The sequence below is a fragment of the Chenopodium quinoa genome, unplaced genomic scaffold (genome assembly GCF_001683475.1).
Source record: "Chenopodium quinoa cultivar QQ74 unplaced genomic scaffold, ASM168347v1, whole genome shotgun sequence".
NCBI lineage: Eukaryota > Viridiplantae > Streptophyta > Magnoliopsida > Caryophyllales > Amaranthaceae > Chenopodium > Chenopodium quinoa.
In genome coordinates this window covers 2,083,723-2,106,994 of record NW_018745024.1, presented here as the reverse complement: position 1 = coordinate 2,106,994, position 23,272 = coordinate 2,083,723, and the positions used below count along the sequence as shown (strand labels likewise).

At 38.6% G+C, this 23,272-nt stretch overlaps 1 protein-coding gene across 1 annotated transcript; it reads right to left on the bottom strand.

The window, feature by feature from the left end:
- Positions 1 to 1,886: 1,886 nt before the first annotated feature.
- LOC110708811 (homeobox-leucine zipper protein HDG8-like) lies at positions 1,887 to 23,247 on the bottom strand. The gene is made up of 4 exons (XM_021887038.1): positions 22,975 to 23,247; positions 22,516 to 22,617; positions 22,211 to 22,423; positions 1,887 to 2,024 (listed from the first exon to the last, which is right to left on the bottom strand). The coding sequence occupies exons 1-4, from the start codon at positions 23,245 to 23,247 to the stop codon at positions 1,887 to 1,889; spliced, it is 726 nt and encodes a 241-aa protein (XP_021742730.1).
- Between the last annotated feature and the right edge of the window lie 25 nt (positions 23,248 to 23,272).

Sequence of the window (23,272 nt, the reverse complement as noted above, 5' to 3'; positions counted from 1 at the left end):
ATTAAACGATATTTGATATGCATCTTCTGTAAATAACATTTTCGGTTGGTAACCTGTTTTATAAGTTAATACCCCCCGCAACAATTCTTCACCCCCTTGAACAATCCCCACCCCATATACAACTAAGACCATCTCATCTCCCATGTCACCCTCAACCCCATCAGTCACTAAACCCCCACCTAATCCCCCCCCCCCCCCACGCCCTACCATTGTCGAAAACCCCGACCATAGCCTCACCATAACCAAAAATCCCTACACTAGCCCCCACCATTGCCGAAGCCTCCACCCCATCCTATCTATGAGCCCGAAATCCCCACTATAATAGCCCCACTGTCACTAAAAACCCCCATCCTCTGGCCGCCTAGCCACGGTTGGTTTTTTATTGGAGAATTCGAGGGGGGGGGGGAGCAATAGCAGAATTGAATGGTGGTTGGATCGCGCTGTGGGAATGAAGGGGAGTGGGCTGGGTAGTGTAGAGGGAAAGGAAAGGTTGGAGGGGTCTAGAATTCTGGATGTTGCTGCGGGAAGGAGGGGAGAAAGCTGGTGGCAATGCTAGGGGCTGAAAAATTTTGAGTTCTTATAAATTGTAAATTGCAATCTTATTTAACTTTTTCATTGGTTTGCGTGTTGAAAAATACTGGGTAAATTGAATTCCTAGTATTGTGTGTTGAATTGAGCTCAAAATTAGCAAAAAAAAAAAAAATTAACGTAAGTGCCTTGTTTTGAGTAACTAAAATGTATCGCTTTGTGGGCAACTACTTTTTTCATGTAAAAACTAGGCACTTACGTTAATTTTTTGCCAATTCGAGCTCAATTTGGTTCCTTGAGAATTAGAATGACCACTAAAACCTTAACCGACCAACACACAAACCAGTGAAACAATTGAATTAGGTTGCAATTTACAATTTATAACAACTTGAAATGGCTGCAATTTGCAAAATACTAACTTTAAATGGTTGCTATTTGCAAATTTTCCTATTTTTTATCATTCAACTATTCATGTTAGAGAATTCAAAGCCCTTTACCTTTATTTTTCTTTCTTCTACAGTGGGATGTCCTTTGCAATGTAAACCCAGTGCATGAGATAATTCGTATACCAACTCAAAATCATTCAGCAAATGCCATCTCCATTTTACAGGTAGCACATAAAGGACTCAAAATTCTTTCGCTCATATACTTTCTCAATCCTAAATTCAATAAAAATAAGTGTGCAAACTTTTAATTCAAGTAAAATGAATAGCATGCCATTGTCCAAAAAGTAGCCTTTTTATTTAACATCATACGTGCAAGATAACATGTACACACCGCAAATATTTTCTTATTAGATAAACTATCTATAACAATCTGAGCTACAAATCCATTTTATTTGATGAAGCATACAACAATAATCAATTAATAAGCTTGTAAAAGAAATACAAAGTTGTTAAATTAATTTCCACAAAGGAAGAATATAATCAATAATGAAAAAGCTAAGGAAAAAAGTATAAAATTGCACCTGAGGTCGAGTAGTGTTATTACACAAGTAGTCGAAGACCTTGTTAGCAGAATCAGGAACCCAAAATGAGCTAGCAGCACAGATAATTATTCCAATTGGAAGATCACCGAATGTATTCCTTATGATAGTGAATTTAACAGCGTTTCTTTCAAGTTCATGTAGTTGATGAATATTTGCATTTTTAAACAAGGAGAATGTAGAACAATAATTCTTCATCATCCTACAAGAGAGAATCACCATACTTCTCCTTCCTGTAGACAATAAATTTACTCGAATAAGAAAATAGGGAGATAAAAAAAATAAAATTAATAAAGATATTGAAATGAAAAGGTGAATGAAGGGAATTAAAATAACCTTTTGTAATTGCATTTGGTAGGTTTGAGAGATTCAGTCAAATAAGAAAAATGTTCGCATGTTCTCTGAAGTGCCATCTTTTTGCACCAAATCCTAATGTGCTTTTCACAGAATTTTTATAAATAGGATGAACTTGGAAATCATCATCAACTTCTACATGTTCTATACATGTTACCTGTAAAATTGAGATGTCTTGATGATTGGTTAAGATACAATGAAAAATCATCCAACAAACAGAAAGCACCAATAATCATGTGCCTCTTAGATTATATGTATGCACACTTGAAATATCTTTTAACATTGCCAAGTAATAAATGAATTCATTTAGGTTATCAACTTCATTATAATTCAGAGTACACTATCATGAAAGCTAGGTTAGATCTTATTAATTTGTGATTGGGAAAGAAAGATAATAGTTTCTGTAGGGAATATTTCAAGCGTTAATCCCCTAACTTGAACCCCACTGTGGTCATACACTAAAGTACGGTGGCGTCCAAAGGGAAATAAGATAGAGCAAAAGAGTCGCCAACAAGTTTTTTAGGAACTTGTAAACCGTTCACGAGGTGAAGGTTACACCCCTTAACGATCCAAGAGATCGTCAACTCCAATAGGTCTTGAACCATGATTGGTGCTCGGGGATGAAGGTACAAATCCAACCTAAAAGAGATTGAACCTGCCCTAATAATAGGCCTCTACTTTATTCTGATCGTACTCATGTGCGCTTTCTGACTAACATGCAATCAATAGGATTAACCCTAAACCTGTTTATCTATATTGGTTGAATATTAATGCACAAATAAAACTATTATTGGCGATCACTTGAATTATAATCAAATTAACCCTAAACAAGTTTATTAATTATCTTATTAAGCGTGATTACAAGTACAAATTCCCTTTAAACATGCATAAAAGGTGTGATCAAGCAATAGAAATAAATATATCAAGCAACATAATAAATTAAAATAATATTTAAATAATCATGATATTCATGTTAAAGCATAATAATAGCAAGATCCTAGGCATGATACTAACAAGATTAATAACAAACCCTAGTATGTCACTAAACATCAAAGATAAAATATTTAGCCCTAACATGATACTAACAATCATAAATATTAGGAAGAACATAAAAGGCATAATACTTTTAATCATACTTGGTATTAAAGTTACCCTAGACATGATACTAGGAATTTAATATTGTCACCCTAAACATCAAATTAAGGAAAACATCCTAACATGATACTAGAGATTAAAATAACAATCTAAGCATGATTTCTATATCATAATATCAGTTAAACCATTAAAGTACTTACTTGGATGCCTCGTACCTCTTTCTAATAACAAAATATACACGTTAGTAACTTCAAGGAAAATATAATAATTAAAACAAATAAATCAAATAATTGAAATAGAGATTTGGGACCAAACCCTCAGAAATTAAACCATTCACGTCTAAGGAAAAGGCAACTTCGAACTTGGCTAGATGTTTCTAAATCTAATGAATGCGAAATTTTTATATTTGAGAGAAGGCTAGTTTAGAAAAAAGAGAGAGAGTAATCAAGAAAATCTTGATGAGAGTTGGTGAATCAAAACGGAGTTTTTAGGAGACTATTTATAGAAAAAATCACCCAAAAAGATAAAACATAAAAAACAGAGTTCTGACGCGTAAAACCAGATTAGCTCCAAACGCTGACCTTAGCGCCAGGCGCTAAGGCTAGCGCCAGGCGCTAAGGCTAGCGCCAGGCGCCAAGCGTAGCGTCAGGCGCTACAGCTGGCGTTTGGCGTTGACTAAGAAATTGACGCATTTTCTTAAAATCGGATAGAAATTGCCGTACAGGAGGATAAAATCGTATTTTCTTCAAAAACGTTCTTTTATTCTAATTAAAACTCTAAAAAGTCAATTTATCAATGCTAATTGAATTAGGAATGAAAAGAACCTTCTAGAAGAATCTAGAAGACTAAAACCATTTCTAATTGCATTAGGAATGATAAATCCATATTAGGCCCTCCTCTTGATCATTGGGCCGCATATAGGGCTCAAACCGGGCCCGGTTCAGTAATTTGGCCATAACTTCCTCAATATTCATCGGAATTGGGTTTATAATATATCGTTGGATAGCTCTTTTCAAGCCCCATCCAACTACACTACTATTGGACCCATATCATGGACCAACTAAACTGTATTGGCTGTTTTCTTAAAATAGGTTTTCAAAAACAGAGAGAAGAGAAAAGAAATTAAAACTATCCGCAACACTAAACTTTCCACACTTTCACTTCATTCGATTATGATTCGACGTGAAAGGTACTCATCACCGGGTTTGGTTTTGGGGAGACACAAATGGGTGTCTACAGAAGCCCCCACTTTGACTGAGTTTGGAGAAACGCAAGTTTCGAAAACAAAATTCAAAGTAGCGATAATGTCGATACTTGCAAACTAGCGTTAGTTAAAACAGATAAACGAGTTAAGAAACGCGTATCTTGCACCGTCGAGCACACGTCTCTGAAAATAACCGATTTGCTGCCGCTTTGCTGTTTTGATGACCTCCTGCCAAGAGAATGCCATCCCCCCTGAAAACCTCTACGCTTGTAACTGCTTCCAATATAGAAGATTTCTTCGCTTGAAACGACCTTCTTTCGCTTTGATAATATTTCACAAACCAGGGAACACTATCGAAGATTGCTTCTCTTGAAACAATCCTCTTCCGCTTTGTGACCATCTTCCACGTCTAAGGGAACATGATCGAAGACAACTTCGCTTGAAATCACCTTCAGTTGTTCTTGACAACTCTCCACAATCTAGGGAACGCTGTCGAAGATATCCTCACTTGAAGCTATCCTCATTTGTTACGATAATTTTCCAAAGGAAATTACTGAAGATCTCCGCTTGTCGATCCTTAAAAGTTCGCTTGAACTTTGCTTCCGCTATGCCTGTACTTCGGCGCTTTTGCTACTTTTGAACCTGTATGTCGGTTCCTTTTTCTGAATGAATGAACCAATATGTCGGTGTCTTTTGCGAATGAGCCAATGTTTAGGCGCTTTAAGCTAAGTGAGATGATCTTTCATCAGGTCGATCACTTTGTGTGATCAAGCCGATTACTAAAAATCGTGTCAAATTGCTTATAGGGGCTAATTGGCGTACCAAGGAACCCAAAATATATTGCAAAAGGTTAGAACAACCATACTAAGTGGCTGACTGTTCTGGCGCCGCTGAAATAACATCAGCGCCAATAATCTGGCTGTAGCGCCAGACGCTGCGCCTATCAACTGACGCCAAAGTCTGGCGCTTGGCGCCAGAGTCGGGTATTCCTTAAATACCCTTCTCTTCCTCATTTTCGCTGTTGCTCGTCGCGTTTTTTGCTCGAAAATTCTCAGAAATTCATTTGCTTCGTTCTTGCTCGTTTCTCAACCAAATTCGCTTAAATTTGTTGCAAATCAAAGCTTATTCCATCCATTTTCACGATCTATGTAAGTTTTCTTCAAACTCACACCGATTTTAATGAATTTTGCATGTGTTTATTCTCGAATTTCATGAAAATTCGAAATTTAGAATGCTTAATTCTCTTTGTTTGTCAAATTTTATGGCATGAAATTGCTTGATTATGTTTATATATTTCCCTGGGAGTAATTTGACTTGTTTGACTCAATTTGGTGAAGAAATGAACAAATTGCCATTGTTGACCCTCTTAAGGTCGGGAATACAATGTGGCTCGTTCTTGATGTTTTTGCTAGAAATTCTTGTCCAATTTGTCACAATAATTATTATAGTATTGCAAGAAATTATTTGATTGCTTGAAAAATGCCGTTATGTTCAATTTGAATTTGTGCTCTATTTTTAAGTACTACGTACTCTGTTTTTTGCGAACATAGTATCATGCGGCTAGGCGAACCTTAGATACTATAGAACCTTAATTTATGAAAATTCTGCACAATGTAGCATGGCTAGACAGCGAGGTTTTGGTTCACGGTCCCGATACGTTCGACGGGAGCACGAGCCCGTAGAGGACGATGCCGAGCCGTCCACTTCGCTTGGTCGACTCCCTGAGTGGGATGAGCGGACCCTATACTTTTCTCCCATCCACCACATTTCTGAGAGGGTGATACGGGGCATCACTGTTGGGAGGACGCGTTGTCATGGTTCCGGCTGTGACGGCTTGGGCGATCTGTACAAGATGTACATCGCCAGAGATGATCAGACAAGAATTCTATGGGAGTCTTGCGGTCTTACTACGCTGTACAAGACCTCCGAGGCCATGGTCGCCTCTAGCTGGGGTCATCATGTAGTTTGTGCTCTGGGTGAGTTCTTTTGGGATACCACCAACACTTTCCACTTTCCTTGGGGTGAGATGATGGTCACTCTTACCGACTTCAGTCTCATCACAGGACTGGAGTTTAGTTCCGTGCCACTGTCGTTCGACAGTGGGGTCGACGTCTTTCCCCTGAGGTCGAGGAGCTGTTGGGTCCGATTGCTATTCGGGCTCGAGCTGAGGTTGAGTCGACTCAGTTCAGTGCGAGGGGGATTCACCGCTCGACTTTTAGCATCGGCTTTGGACGATGGTGCGACTACCCGAGAGCAGCGGGTACGCATCTTTGCACTCATTTTGCTTTCAGGGATGTTCTCCCCTGACAAGGGTAGTAGGGCGCTGCTTTACTACCTTCCTGCCATCCGCGATCTACACCGGATCGGGACTTATGACTGGGCCAGCTTGCCTATGCTGATTTCATTCTAGCGTTGAGGGACTCGTGTCGACATCGGTCCTTTGGGACGATTGTTTCTTTGTCCAGCTTTTGGAGGGTCGTAGAGGTAAACCTTATTCCCTATAAAGTTTAGCTCTACGTTTTAGTTAGCATTTACTGATAACTTTAGCTTCTTATAGATCTAGTTCTACGAGTACTTCCCCTCAGCTGCGCCGACAAGACCGTCGCCGCGCAGGTTTCCAGTTAGTGCTTCCTGGGGCAGCCGCCGTGTGGGGATGTCCACTGCATATGTCCGAGATTGGATCATCTCGGTATGATTCTTTTCTTATTTGACATTTTACGATGCCTTATATAGATTCTTGCCTGATTGACGCTCTTTGCAGGAGCCTGAGGTGTTGTACCGACCATGGGTTGACCTGGCAGTCCCTGGGTTAGCCGCACAATATTTTGTTGAGCGTCGCTATTTCTTAGGGACCTATGGAGCGACTGCATATCTTGGAGAGAGGTTTGGTGTTCAGCATTCCTCCGATACCTTTGTCGTTCCTGCTCCTCCACCACTTCACATGTTAAACGCCACGAGGTTGTTGAGCATGTCAGAGGGAGCTAGTACTCCTTGGTGATCTTACACGATCCCTGGGCGATGCTATGCGGAGGAGCTTCTGCCGTTGTTAGCTCCAGTTCCTGTACCTGCTGAGGATGTGGCGGTACGATTCTTCAAATTTTACCTTAAGTGAAGTATCCCCCCAATAATGCTTTACTGATTTTGTTTTGTTTTGTCAGGACGATACTGCTGAGTTCGAGCCACCCCGTATGTCTATCCATTATCAAGGGACATATGGGCCGATTAAGGAGATGATTCCTCCGGCTCTCAAGGATGAGCGCTTCGTGGAGCGGTCGATTCCTCGCCACCAGACTCGGGTAAGCTTGTTTATTTGCAACTTTTGTCCATATATGTTATGCATGTTTACTGACTTATTTCTTTGACAGTTCTCACACGAGGTGGTTTCGGCGATGGCACGATGCATAGATGCCTTCCGGAGCCAGCTTGTCCGGATGAGGAATGTGGCTACCTGCCGTCGAGACGACACTGTTCAAGAGGTGGTGTTCCCTTCATATGTTTTTGTATTACCGCTTCTATATTGTTTGTTTCTGATTTTAATTTCCTTTGCAGGGTCAGCCCATTCCTTCTCGTACCCGCACGAGACTTGAGATACGGAGGGATACGGCGAGGTCTAGCTCGAGACATCGCCGTACTACTTCGGGAGGTAGGGGCGGTCGTTCTGAGGCTGCTCGGGTAGAGGGCTCAGGTTCTTCCTCTGAGGGTGCACATGTTGCGCCGGTAGGCCAGGGAGATGCTACCTCGGCTCTTAGAGGTGGTGGGATGTACGAGGTTGGCTCGTCATCGCAGCAGCCTTCGCAGCCTCAGCCTCAGGTTGATCTCGGGTGGACTGGTCCTACGTTGAGCTTTCCTCCTCCTGCGGAGACTGGAGCTGATGCTGAAGCTGGAGCCGGAGCTGGTTGAGAGGTTACTCCCCGTACAGCGGAGTTTTATGCGATGATGGGTTTACATCCCCCGGCGCCGTAGCTTATACCTGTGCTTTTTTATTATTTATTTGACTTTTTATAGAACTTTGCCTTCTAGTTAGACTCATTTTTTTAGACATATTTGTATATATATACTATTATGAGTTTATTTTATTTATCATGGTTTTTTATTTTTTATTATTGTTATGTGCATGTTTGTGTGTGCAAGGAAATGTGAAAAATAAATTTTGCGCAAAAAAATTCCGTCATTTTTATTATTGATGGAGGGTATCCGACTTTCTCCCCCAAAAAGAAAAAAATGAAAAGAAGGAAAAAATCAAATAAAATATTGGATTTATAAAAACTTGGAAATTAGTCTAAATAAAATCCAAAAAAATAATATAATTAATATAATAGTAATATTAATTAAAAGAGAGGAATCAAAGAATATTTAGAAAAAGATAAGGAACCCGTAAAGTCGTTAGCAGACTCGAATTAAGTTAAAAACGCGGTGTTTAGAAAGCGCGTACGATGAGGCAAATTGGCGCCAGCTGGCGCCACGCGTTTTGGTGTAGCGCCAGGCGCTACGCTTAGCGTTTGGCGCCAGGATCTGGCGTCAGGCCCCAAGAGTTGGCGTCTGGCGCTAAAAAGCGATGATCTCGAATCCTTCCCAGATTAAAACTGCTCCGATTTTGTGCATAAATAGCCCCCTGCCCAGCCAATTCTCTTCATAATTTCAGCAGATAAAATATTTCTTAGCTTTTAGAAAAATAATATTATGTCTCTAGTCACCAAAACTTTTACCAATTACACCCATGAATGGTGTCGGTCTCTTAATGCCAAAGAAAGAAAAGAATTAGATGTGTTTCACTTGGGGGGGTATTTATGGTATCAAAGGGGTAGATCTTGACTCATATTTTATTCATACCGCTCTAGAATATTGGGATGTAGATACCCATTGCTTTAGAATAGGGTATGATGAAATTAGCCCTTTGTCGGAAGAATTTGGTGCTATTTTAGGTTTCCCTGCAATAAATCTTGTAGAAATCCCTAGAATAGATGCATATTATTATAAAGATTTTGAATGCTTCTTCAATTTAAAAAGACAGGGAGTTATCAAAAATAGTAGATGGTAACATACTTAATTTAAAAGAACTTGCTCGCCATTATTTTGATAAACCTTACTCCGAATCTTTTCATGTTTATAGAAGAAGGGCTTTCTTGTTTTGTATGCTTAATCAATTTTTTCTTACTAGTGGAAAAAATAATGAGGGTCAATCAATTATAACCACTGTATTAGAACAAATTGAATCAGGGAGAAATCCAATGCCTTTAATAGTTGGAGAGACTATGATTAGTCTTGATGAATTAAAGAGGAATCCAAAAGCACCTTTTCGAGGCTCTCCAATTTTATTACAGGTAAAAAAAATAATATTTTTAATTACAGAAATCAAAAATATATTTTTGTATAGTAATAATAATTTATTTGCATTGCTATTTTTTACAGATGTGGCTAATGGAAAGGCTGGAATTAATTAGCCCTCCAGACAATATTGAGAAGTACACTCCAAATTGCTTCGTGAGGAGGAAGAAACGCTTCTCTAAGATGAGGCGCCATGAATGGAAGAAGGTCTTCGACTCCTGCAATTTTGCCATCAAGTGGGTCATCCCTTTGTGGAAAATAGAAAAGATGGTTGGTGTCAACAAGCAACCTTTTTTCCGTCTTCCAAGCTTGTCCCGTATGACTTTTTATTATCCCTGCAGGGTAAAAAGACAATACGGTCTACTTCAGACTATTCCTTCCGGAGATCTCCGTCCTCCCTACGAGTTCCCTGTCTCCCAGGAAGTAGACAAATTTGATGATTATTGGAGTGTTAGAACTTTATGGGAAGTAATTACCCAAAAGGTTCCTCCTTCCTTGCCCAATGATGTGAAAAAGTGGCTTCTAAAGAAACCCTCAAAGGACGTGAAGAAAAATCAGGGTAAAACTGATGTGAAGAGTCGTCTAGGTGACAAGGTGATTCCTGCTAAGGAACGCTTAGGTGGAAGAGTTGAGTTCAAAACACCTACAATGCCTAGGAAGAAGAGTACTGCAAAAGATAAAGGAAAAAGGAAAGCTGACACCACAGAAAAGAAAGCTTGGGTAAAAAAGAAGCATGGAGTCCTAGCTGAAGGGGAAACTATCTACTCCAAAATTGAGTGTAGGTCCTCTAAAGGGTGCCTACTAGCTAAGGTTATGGATGAGGAGGAGGAAGCAGACAAAAATTGGAAAAGAGCTAAGAAAGAAAAAGAAGATTAAGAGCATTGCTTAATTTCCAATTATTAGACTTAGATTTTTTTTTTAAGTTAATTTATTTAAGCTTTATTTAAATTCCATCAATAATGTAATTTATTTTATTAATGAAATTCCAGCTTTTAAATTATATTATTTACTTTAAATTTATTTTTATTAAAGCAATGAAAACCGAAAAATTAATTTTCCAGAAATTTTTTCGAGTACGGAAGTCGAAAATTTTTCAAAAACACCGAAATATTCCCAGACTTTTAACTGTAAATTGGCGCCACACTTTTGCGACCGGCGCCGGCTGCGGCAGTCTGGCGTCAGGCGACGGTGCCGTCGGCTGGCGCTAACGTTCAACGGCTGGCGCTGGAACGTTTTCCGTGACGCCGATATTTCATCGATATTCTGTCGAATTTTTTATTAATTCTGGGATGCGAGATTTTTGAAAAAATAAAGTGGCTGCACCCGTAAAGGATTGCCTACGTATCCTTTCTTAAGAAATCAGGCCAAACGTAGCTCTCTTGAGTATCCTACTCAAGAAATTATGGGTAGTATTTCTTAAGTTGGTCAAGATTTGTCATGTTCGAGAACTCATTGCCATCCATATCAGTTAATTTTGCTGCACCTCCTGACAGGATTGTTTTGACAATGTAGGGTCCAGACCAGTTAGGTCTAAATTTTCCCCTTGGATCTAAAACATTTTTCCTCAATGCTTTTAACACCAAGTCTCCTACTTTGATGTTTCTTGTCTTGACCTTCTTATTAAAATGTCTAGCCATACGAGTTTAATAACACTGAGTGTGATGTAGAGCTTCTAGTCGTTTTTCATCAAGTAGAATTAGCTCTTCATATCTTGCCCTAGTCCATTTAACTTCATTGAGTTTGCTCTCTAACGCGATGCGTAGAGATGGAATCTCTAGTTCTACAGGTTGTACAACATTCATTCCATAAAACAAGGAAAATGGCGTATTTCCTGTTGATGTGCGAATTGACGAGCGGTAACCCCACAGTGCGAAGTGAAGTTTGTTAGGCCAATCCTTATAATTTTCCGTTATTTTCTCAATGATAGTTTTTAGATTCTTATTAGCTGCCTCGACCGCTCCATTTACTTGAGGCCTATAAGGGGAAGAATGAATATGTTGAATGCCATATTTTTGTAGCAATTCTTCACATTCGGCTTGAAAGTGAGTTCCATTGTCACTTATCATTTCATGTGGGACTCTGTATCGACAAATAATATTTCTCTCGATAAAGAGTGCTACATATTTTGCAGTGAGTTTAGTGTATGATTGCGCTTCGACCCACTTTGTGAAGTAATCAATTGCTACTAGGATATATTCGTGGCCTCCTTTTCCTGGGGGGTGATTTTACCGATGATGTCAATTCCCCATGTAGAGAATGGCCATGGCGACGTGTAGGTATAGAGCAAGGACGGAGGAACATGTTGTAAATTGGCATAGATTTGGCACTTAGGGCATCTTTTTACGTATTGATGGCAATCCCTATTCATTGTAGTCCAATAATATCCTTCTCGCATTATCTTTTGGACTAACATTTTGCCATTTATGTGAGTGCCACAAATTCCTTCGTGGACTATCCTCATTGCTCTTTGGGCATCCTTTTTTCCTACACATAAGAGAGCTCGACCCTTAGGTACCCGTTTATGTAGCTCGTTGTCTATGAGTATTTATTGGGAAGCCAAGAGTCTTAAGGCTCGTTTTGCTTTTTTGTCAACATGGGGAGGGTATTCTCCTTTGGTGACATAATTGAGTATATCCGTGTACCATGGTTCTTCTTCTTCTTCTTCTTCTTCTTCTTCTTCTTCTTCTTCTTCTTCTTCTTCTTCTTCGTCTTGGACTACTTCATCATCTTCTATAGCCAGGATGTATGCCGGTTTATGCCTTTTTTCTATAGTTAGAGGCATTTGCTCGATTTTCGTGGGAATCCTAACCATCGAGACTAGTCTTGCTAGGGCATCAAAACTTATGACATAACCCAAAAGCTTGCCTGAGGTGACTCCAAAAGCACACTTAGATGGGTTCAACCTCATGTTGTATTTTCTTAGCCTTTCGAAAAATTTCCTTAAGGCTACTTGATGGCCTGGGCGGTCTTTTGATTTTACAATCATGTCGTCGACATATACTTCGACTTCTTTGTGCATCATGTCATGGAGTAAGGTAGTCGCTGCACGTTGGTAAGTAGCACCCGCGTTTTTCAACCCGAATGGCATTACAGTGTAGTAGTAAGTGCCCCATGGCGTTATGAATGTTGTTTTCTCCATATCTTCTTCTGCCATGAGAATCTGATTATAACCTGCATATCCGTCCATGAACGAGAGAAGTGCGTGATTTGCCGTGTTATCCACTAGAATATCGATGTGTGGTAAAGGGAAGTCGTCCTTTGGACTTGCCTTATTTAGATCTCGATAGTCGACACACATTCTTACCCTTCCATCTTTTTTCGGAACTGGGACGACGTTGGCGACCCATTCAGAGTATTTAGATACCTTGATGAAACCTGCAATTATTTGTTTTTAGACCTCTTCTTTTATTTTAAGAGCTACGTCGGGTTTCATTCGACGTAACTTTTGTTTTACAGGTTTCATTCCTGGAATTAGTGGTGTAGTGTGTTGAGTTATTTCTCTATTAATGCCTGGCATATCTTCGTATGACCAAGCAAATACATCGATAAATTCTATAAGTAAGTTAATTAAATTGGTTCTTTCTTGTTTATTAAGTGTTAGTCCGATTTTAACTTCTCTTTTATTGGTTGAATCATTTGAGATATCAACCGTTTCAGTTTCTTCAATTACCAGTGTTTTCTTTTCGAGTGTTTCCATTGCTTTAATAAGTTCTTTGTCTTTTTCATTGTTAGTTAAGCAATGCTCATCATCTTGGGTTAGAGAAGAACACGAGAAATAAGGAGAAGAAGATATATTATTGTACTCTGAGATCATTACATCAAAGAGTGATATGTCCTCAAGGACTTGATCGCTAACTATTCTAGGAGAAGAGATAGAGGGGGAAGGTGCTACTACTAATGACCTAAATGAATCTATAGGGAGAGACTCCGACTTAGACTCTGACTCAGACGACTCTTCAAACATCGGTCCTTGCCCTGTCGTGATGGATATCTTTCTTCCACTTGGAGTAGTCACCTTGACGGTCTTGCGCCACCCTTGTAGTGATCCTTCCGCTGGAGTAATTAGCTTCGAGGGATCGAAGCTTTCTCTTTGTAGGACTGTTTGAATGAGCGAGGAGTTATCCTCTTTGTAAGTTGGCTCATTCTTTTCTCGCCCAAATAATAATCCCATGACGTTAAAGTCAAAGCATGGGGGTGCTTTCTCCTTGTGGACGGAAGTTGGGATTTCATCTGTGAAATTACAATCCAAGAAAATTTCAAATCCCGGTTGCCTTATGCCGTTTACGATAAATGGTTCGGGAAATTCATGGCATGGATAGTCCTCTCCTTCTTTTATGAATTAACCGTTAAGTGTGAGAGGGTACTGATCCATCGGGATTGCTTTCTTTTGAATGCGAGCGTCTCTACGTGCCTTTGATTTTTCCTGGGCTTGCTTGAGATATTTCCGAGTCGGTTCAAAACCAAGCCCGAAAGTGTCTAACTTAGGGAGGCCAGGTGACTCTAGCGGTTTTTCTATTCCCTTCTTCTTTCCTACGGTCATCCCAGGAAAATGTCCTTGTTTCTTCAGAATAGCATTTACAATCATGTTGGAATGGGGGTCATGGCAAAGAGGGGTCCTTTCACCCTCATGGATTAAGGAGACCTCTTCATTAAAGCCCCATAAGTCTTCATCATCCTCATCGTGCTCCACATTAATTATGGGATTTTCTATAGACTTGATTCTCATGGGTGAAGCATCGATGGTGATAGGAATTCCCCAAACTATGGCTTTTACTTGTTGGTGGAGAGATGAGGGGACGACCTTTAGTTCATGAAGCCAAGGGCTTCCCAACAGTAGATTGAATGAAGCTTTAATGTCTACTACTTGGAAAGTAGTAGCATGTTCTGTTGCTCCTGTCGTTACATTCATGGTAATTTTACCAAGAGCTTGATGACGAGTGTTGTCGTAGGCCCTTATTCCTTGTGTAGACGGAGTTAAATCTTCATCCCTTATGCCTAGCATCCTCGCAGTTCTAAGTAGACAGACGTTGATGGCTGATCCATTGTCTACAAGAGTCATAGGGATGTTCATTCTCTTGCAAACTACCGTGAGGTTTAATGCCTTGTAATGCTTGTCACCTTCTGGAGGTAAATCCTTGTCAGAAAAGGTGATCAAATTAATTGGACTAGGAAGATCACTCGTGAGGAAGTTAGCCAACCCCTCAGGAGTGGTGTCAGAATCTATCCCTATTTTGTCCAAGGCATTCATTACAGCCAACCTATGCTCTCGGGATGTCGCCAGAAGTTTCCACACTTTCATTTCAACTTTTGTCTTCTTGAACTGCTTGACGATATCATTATCTTCAATGATAGGTATGGGAATTTTCTGTGTGGTTGGCATGGGTTGTGTTGAGACGGGAGGTTGCATTCTCCCGGATCTTGTGAGGACGTCTATCGATGAGTCTTCTTCAGCCCAAAAGTCATCCATTGCGTATGACACCGAAGGTCGAGGTCCTACCATGTCTTTTAAGTAGATGTCTTCTTCATCACTATCCCAAACTCCATTAATATTTGCATCCTCTTCTTGTGGAACTTGGATAGTTTCCTTTCATCAATCATTTTCTAAATTAAATCCTAAAATTTAAAACAGTTTTTGATAGTGTGACCCCCTGATTGATGATACTGACAGTAATATCTATCTGTCCTTTTCAATGATTCGAATGGTCTTGGTTCGAGAAGTTTGATCTCGCCACTCTCGAAGAGCATTTCGAACATTTCTATATATGGGATCCCAATTGGAGTATAAAGTCTATTACTCTTCTTGGGTTTTTCGGTGACTTGTAAAGGAAAACGCTTTGCCTCACAAGTCGTTCCCATGGGTGTGAATTCTCTCTTGGGTTCATCTTTCGGGAGTGGAACCTCGTCATATTTCTTCTGAAGTTCCTTTATAGCCTTGAGAGTTTCACGTAGCAAATGCGATCCTTCCATCATAAACAGTGTGAGCGATTGTATGTCCTCTTTACTTGCTGGTTCAGGAAGGTTATCCATGGCGTCGAAAAAGATCTCCTCCTCTTCTTTGATGGCATGGATTTCTTTGACAGGTTTAATGAGAGACGAGAAGTCAACCTCGTTTTCCTCATCAGAGATAGCCAAGGCATGAGCGAGAGGTGCATTATCAATACTTGGCTTCTTACTGGCAGGGGGCAATGGCAGCTTGTTATTGTCGATTAAGTCTTGGATAGCTTCCTTAAGCTTCCAACAGTTGGAGTTATTGTTGGCAGCTTTCAACTTAGCCAGGTCGTCTTTAATATTGATTCCAATGTCGTAGACGGCCTTGAAGGTATGGAGATTATTTTGATACTTGAGATGCTTGGAGTATTTTTCTTGAAGGGTGTTAATGAATAACCTTACAGACTCTTTTTCACTTGGCACCTCAATCATCTTAGCTGAGGTTTCTCTCCATTTGTTAAATAAGGAGGTGAAGCCTTTGTTCTCCTTCTGCTTGAGGATTTCAAGCTCCCTATGGTCAGACTCAACTTGAATGTTGCATTTGTATCTATCAACGAAAGTGTTTTCTATGGACTCCCAGGTGGAGGTCTTTTCTTTCTCGAGAGAAAAGAACCATTGTTGGAAAACGGTTTCGAGATATAGTGAGAACAGAGAGGGGAACACCTTTTTGTCGATACCCTTAATACTCATTATTGTCTCGAAGGCTCTTAAATGAAAATAAGGGTTATCGGTTGCTTTGAATTTCGGGATGTCATTGGCATTGAACTTCTGCGGAAGAAGATCTTTGTCCACCGAGACCCCTTGTGAACTAATCCCTTGAAACTTGTAGTCGCTAGATAGCTTGCTTAGACTCTCTTGCATGAGATCCATCTGTTGTTGTTTCACGGGATCATCGATCTTGAGTGTTAGGAGCTTCAGTGCCTCAGTCACGGTAACCAGTTGGTTCCTATGCTCATTAACTTCTTCTTGTGTTGCCATTACTTTCCTAGCTTTCCTCTTACGAGCTATGGGTTTGTCGAAAAGTTGGACTTGTATGAAAAGGTTGTCTTTGATTAACCGTCCTTCCTTTCTTGACCACGCACTGTAATTTAAACCATTTTGCATTTTAATTACTTAACTCAAATCGACCTTGACTTTACGGTTTTAAAGAGGGAAAATGAAAAAATAGGTGCATATTTTTGGCAAAAATAATGTATATATTTTTAAGGAACCAAGTAGGGTGTTTAAATTGGAGGATTAATATCCGACTTACCCCCCTAAAAAAATGACGGAAAAAACGCGCATACAAGACTCTTTAGACATGGTCAAAGTGTGTATTGGTGTGTGCGTTGAGTGTAAGAGACATGCTTGGACTCTTGTGTAAGACCATGGGACTTAGTGCCTAGACTCAATTAATGACTTAACAAGGTATTATTGACACCGAAATTTAACCGAATTAATTAGAAAACTGGTTAATTAGACACTAGGTGATGACTCGATCAATAATCCGAACTGTCGTCAAAACGACAGGACTGGCGCCTCTCTTTGTAGTGTAGCGCCAGACGACAGAGTTGTCGCCAAGTGCCACACTCCACAGAGTGGCGCTACAGTTCAGACTTTGGCGCAATTGCTGGAGCTTCGATCTGAAACTGTTTTCGGTGTTATTAATCAACAGGGGTACGCCTAAAGTCGTACTAAGTCAACTTTGGTTAAGAGATTAGACTTTATTTACTCAAATTAATTAATTAATTAATTAGGCAAAGTTCTTTTAGTCATTAATTTATTTAATCTCAACACAAGTCAACAAACGGTTAAGGAAACATAGTATATGCACAACAAATAATGCATAATTAGTCAAGTAGGCACGATATGATGCAATGAGTTTGCAACCTAACCATGACTCTAGTTCTCTAAAGTTCGAGATATAGGTTAGTCAATAGAGGGTCCATGGTTAATTGTTCGGATGCACCGCGCAGAAGCCTAACCGTGAAGGGTTGGCGCGAGTGGATGGGACACCACGAATTTAGAAAAACTCACTTCCATGGTTTGGTGAATTCAACATTCTCGGATGTACCCTTTGTTGCTCAGAGCGTTCAATCAGGTAGATGGAGCATGAATTCCCAGAGGGTTATGTCCATATGTAGAACACATACGGGTTTCAGAAAAGTGAGAAAAACTCAATGAGGAAGTAGGATCGAGCAAACAATGCGAAAAATTGGTCGAAATTAGAACGCATATTTCTGGCTCGGTATTGGAAGAATTTGGCGCCAGCAAAAGAGATTAGCGCCAGGTTTTAGCTGTAGCGCCTAGCGACAGAACTGTCGTATGGCGCTACAGTTAAAATTCTGGCGCTAATATTCTGTTCGCTGACGCTAATTCCTACATGCCTCAGCAGCTTTCTGTGCTCGATAAAATTTTCCAGTTTCGCGCAGTGTTATTTTGGTCCTATGTGAAAGATATTTCTCAAATTTCCTACGTGTAAAATCCTATGTTTTAACTCATTACGGATGGTCTTTCCAATGAGATATTTTTTCTGCATATGACAATAATGTTAATCAAAATTACGCACATGAAATACTTAGAACGTTTCGAGTCTCATCCACTCAATCTAAATCATTGTCGAAACAAATTCAGGAATTAAAATAGAAATCCTCCCCAGTAGAGTCGCCAAAAACTGTAGGGAATATTTCAAGCGTTAATCCCCAAGCTTGAACCCCACTGTGGTCATACACTAAAGTACGGTGGCGTCCAAAGGGAAAGAAGATAGAGCAAAAGAGTCGCCAATAAGTTTTTTAGAAACTTGTAAACCGTTCACGAGGTGAAGGTTACACCCCTTAACGATCCAAGAGATCGTCAACTCCAATAGGTCTTGAACCATGACTGGTGCTCGGGGATGAAGGTACAAATCCAACCTAAAAGAGATTGAACCTGCCTAATAATAGGCCTCTACTTTATTCTGATCGTACTCATGCGCGCTTTCTGACTAACATGCAATCAATAGGATTAACCCTAAACCTGTTTATCTATATTGGTTGAATATTAATGCACAAATAAAACTATTATTGGCGATCACTTGAATTATAATCAAATTAACCCTAAACAAGTTTATTAATTATCTTATTAAGCGTGATTACAAGTACAAATTCCCTTTAAACATGCATAAAAGGTGTGATCAAGCAATAGAAATAAATATATCAAGCAACATAATAAATTAAAATAATAATTAAAATAATCATGATATTCATGTTAAAGCATAATAATAGCAAGATCCTAGGCATGATACTAACAAGATTAATAACAAACCCTAGCATGTCACTAAACATCAAAGATCAAATATTTAGCCCTAACATGATATTAACAATCATAAATATTAGGAAGAACATAAAAGGCATCATACTTTTAATCATACTTGGTATTAAAGTTACCCTAGACATGATATTAGGAATTTATTGTTGTCACCCTAAACATCAAATTAAGGAAAACATCCTAACATGATACTAGGAATTAAAATAACAATCTAAGCATGATTTCTATATCATAATATCAATTAAACCATTAAAGTACTTACTTGGATGCCTCGTACCTCTTTCTAACAACAAAATACATACGTTAGTAACTTCAAGGATAATATAATAATTAAAACAAATAAATCAAATAATTGAAATAAAGATTTGGGACCAAACCCTCAGAAATTAAACCTTTCACGTCTAGGGAAAAGGCAACTTCGAACTTGGCTAGGTGTTTCTAAATCTAATGAATGCGGAATTTTTATATTTGAGAGAAGGCTAGTTTAGAAAAAGAGAGAGAGTAATCAAGAAAATCTTGATGAGAGTTGGTGAATCAAAACGGAGTTTTTAGGAGACTATTTATAGAAAAAATCAGCCAAAAATATAAAACATCAAAAACAGAGTTCTGACGCGTAAAACCAGGTTAATTAGCGCCAAACGCTGACCTTAGCGCTAGGTGCTAAGGCTAGCGCCAAGCGTAGCGTCAGGCGCTACAGCTGGCGTTTGGCGCTGACTAAGAAATTGACGCGTTTTCTTAAAATCAGATAGAAATTGTCGTAAAGGAGGATAAAATCATATTTTCCTCAAAAACTTTCTTTTATTCTGATTAAAACTCTAAAAAGTCAACAGAAGTCAATTTATCAATGCTAATTGAATTAGGAATGAAAAGAATTCTAGAAGAATCTAGAAGACTAAAACCATTCCTAATTGCATTAGGAATGATAAATCCATATTAGGCCCTCCTCTAGATCATTGGGCCGCATATAGGGCTCAAACCGGGCCCAGTTTAATAATTTGGCCATAACTTCCTCAATATTTATCGGAATTGGGCTTATAATATATCGTTGGAAAGCTCTTTTCAAACCCCATCCAACTACACTACTATTGGACCTATATCATGGACCAACCAAACTGGATTGACTGTTTTATTAAAATAGGTTTTCAAAAACAGAGAGAAGAGAAAAGGAATTAAAACTATCCGCAACACTAAACTTTCCACACTTTCACTTCATTTGATTATGATTCGACGTAAAAGGTACTCATCACCGGGTTTGGTTTTTGGGAGACACAAATGGGTGTCTACAGTTTCACATTTGCAAATCATATAAAATATCCACAAACTTGGATATGAAGATACTTTAGGCTTACATAAATGGGTAATCAACAATAGCTCTACCTTGCAAGTTTAATTTTAGGATATTACGAATTAATATATATATATATATATATATATATATATAACGAAAAATTGTCAAAAATCATACATGCTTTGAGCGATCCGCTAAAAACAAGTTAATCTTTTGATTATTATTTCTAAATAATACAAATTTTGAGTAATATCCGCTTTAAACGAGATATTTTACCTACAACCTAAATAACCGGTAAACATTTTAAATACTTTTGAAAAACTCATTTAAGAATTTAATTAAATCCTAATCAAAGCTTTAATCATAGTTAGTTGATGATTAAAATAAATAACAATAATAATAATAATAATAATAAATCCCCTCCTTCACCACAAGCCACTCCCTCTTCCCCCACCCCTCGGCAGCGCCAGCACAACTGCCCCGCCGGTCTGTCACCTACCTACCATCAGCGTCGCCCTCCCCCGAACCACCAATACACCATCACAGAAACTCCATTCCCCTCACCCTCAACCACCAATAACGAATCTCTCTCCTTCCCCACGAAACCCCTTCCTCCACCGGTGATAGCTTCAATTGCGAGATGGTGTTGCGATGAAATGCTTTTTAAGGAGCTGATGGAAGCGTTGTGGGAGAGTGATGGCTAATTGGCCAGTGGAGTTAGACAGGGAAATGGTTGATGCGCGTAATAGTTGTGAGATCGAGAGTGAATTAATGTTGCACTGGTTGATTGGTGATGGTAGGTGCATATGCTGCTCAATAGGCGCAGGGAACATGTCTGATTTTGTGGGGTTTTGCGGCAGTTTGGGCATGGGTGTCGGGGCCATTTCGCAGTAAGGGGAAGGGATAGGGCTAGGTCGGGAGCGGGTTAGGGTATTGGGTTGGTGGTCACCGGATTTCAGGGGTGGTGATCGGCGATCGCCGGCAGTCAAAGGTGGCTGTCGGTGATCGATCTTGGCAGGGTTGGGGTTGGTTAAGTTGGTGGCTGAGATTTTTTTTAATCTAAAATAATATTATAATAATAAATGTTATTTTATGGTTTCAAAATATAAATAATGTTATTTTGTATTTTTGTAAAAATTAAAAACATTAAAAAAAAAAACCAAATTAAATTGTTAAACCAATAGAATGATGACACGTGTCCCATATACCTTCTAATCAAGTCACCAACCGATTATAACCTGTTTAAAACAGATACTCATCAAAGTTTGTATTATTTAGAAATAGTCAAAAGATTGACTTGTTTTTGGCGGATCAATTGATTTTTGTATTATTTTTGACAATTTTTCCTATATAAAAATTAAACATAAGTTTAATACAATGAATTTTATGATGATAACAAAATAGTCTTGTTTATAAAATTATCATCTATACTAAAATACGTTCGCTATAACATGTTCATATTTCATAAGACAAGACTCACTTAAATCAAGGAACAATATAAACCTAGATTTTTAAATTCTTTAAGTATATATGTAATGGGAGTAGTTAGGATTTCAATTTTTTATTTTTTTTTAGTTTTTTTGGAGAAAAACGAATTAGTGCCTTTTATAAATCAATGTTAATTTGTCCATGAGAGCATACGGAGAAACTTGTACAGGGCAATGATTTTCCCAAACTTATTCTAACCCGAAAGGCACTAATCTAGTAAGATAATGAGCAACAGAATTCTCATCCCTTCTAACATGAGACCACGAGACATATTCGAGGTCTTTACCCAAAAAGAAAACATAATCTAAAATAATGCCTAAGTCATTGAAATAAGTAGCACACTTCGAGAGGCGATCAATAACAAATTAACAATCATACTATCTGATCCCACTATATGATCCTTTTGAAGCCATAACGCTTAGCACTATGCAATTTCAGGTGGCCATCTCCCCCAAGTCCGCATGGACCAGCCTACAACACCTCACCAGCAGCGTTCCTAATCACATCCCCTAGCCCCACCCAACCCTCATCTTTCAAACATGCATCACAATTCACTTTTATAAAGTCTGTGGGAGGGAGAATAGAGGATGTCAATTTCAGCCCAATAATATATTGACATTGTTAGTTGCACAATCACTAAATATTTAAAAATTAAAAACTAAAGTATTACCTTAGAGAATCCATTAGGTAGTTCCTCAATCATCCAACCAGATGGATGATTCCAATAATAAGTCGAAGAATAACTACGATCAGAACCTTCAAACTTATTATAGGAAACGTTTACAATCACCCACATACCTATCTTAATCTGTTGGCAATGTTGAAGCAAAATATACTCTCTTGGCGAGATTATTGGTGATAGAATATGCATCTTCTGGTATATCTACATTAATTCCTCATATATAGTTATAAAGAAATTTAATCATACATTAATTTTCTTAGAATTAATGTTACTATAAGGGGACATTATGTTACCAGCTGCAATGAGCCACTTCGACTTTCCAATAAACCAGCTTCTAGTACACGTAAAATTTCTGCTTTTGAAATAATCGTTGGAAAGTTATCAGCCCACTTATTCTACAAAATTACAATGATAACTAAAATTAGTTCTACAATAATACGATTAATTTGATTTTCATGTACTCCTTCCCTTCGTGAAAGTTCGACTCACTTTGTATTTGTGCGGTCTCTAATGAACATCTTTAACCATGAATATATTCGGCTATGTATAAGTGAAATTATAAAAAATTGATATTTGAAAAATTTATAATAAGGGAAATCTAATAAGATCCCTCGTGCTAATTTAAAGCTATTATATAAATCATAACATGAGATCAAAGTTATTTTATTTTGACCAAATGAACAGTAAGTGAGTCGAACTATCGGGAACATGTAGTATATACAGCACAAGGCAGGAAAGGTTTTCGAATTTACTGCATCTAAGATGAGATCCACTAACGATTTCGAATTCAAAGCAATTATGTCTGTATACTTTGAGGATTCCATTCTCGAGTTTTGAAATCTATGTTTCTTAAGCCCATCATAAAACTTTTCAAAACTGTCAAAATCAAGATTATAATGCCCATTTATTGGACACTTTATCCAAAAGGAATTATCATCTCTTAAATGATAATTTAACACATCCATAGCACTTGCAACAATTTGAACCATAAGCATATTTTCCAACTCTGGATGGGGATTCATCATGTTATTTGAATTAAGATTTTCATCA

Bases quoted from the DNA above. Each gene is read 5' to 3' on its own strand.
- LOC110708811 (XM_021887038.1), bottom strand. From the start codon at position 23,247: ATGATGAATCCCCATCCAGAGTTGGAAAATATGCTTATGGTTCAAATT. The intron at 22,618-22,974 runs GTAAATTCGAAA...GTAATTTTGTAG, and splicing joins TGGATCTCATCTTAGATGCA to AATAAGTGGGCTGATAACTT. The intron at 22,424-22,515 runs GTAACATAATGT...GAATTAATGTAG, and splicing joins GAAGTGGCTCATTGCAGCTG to ATATACCAGAAGATGCATAT.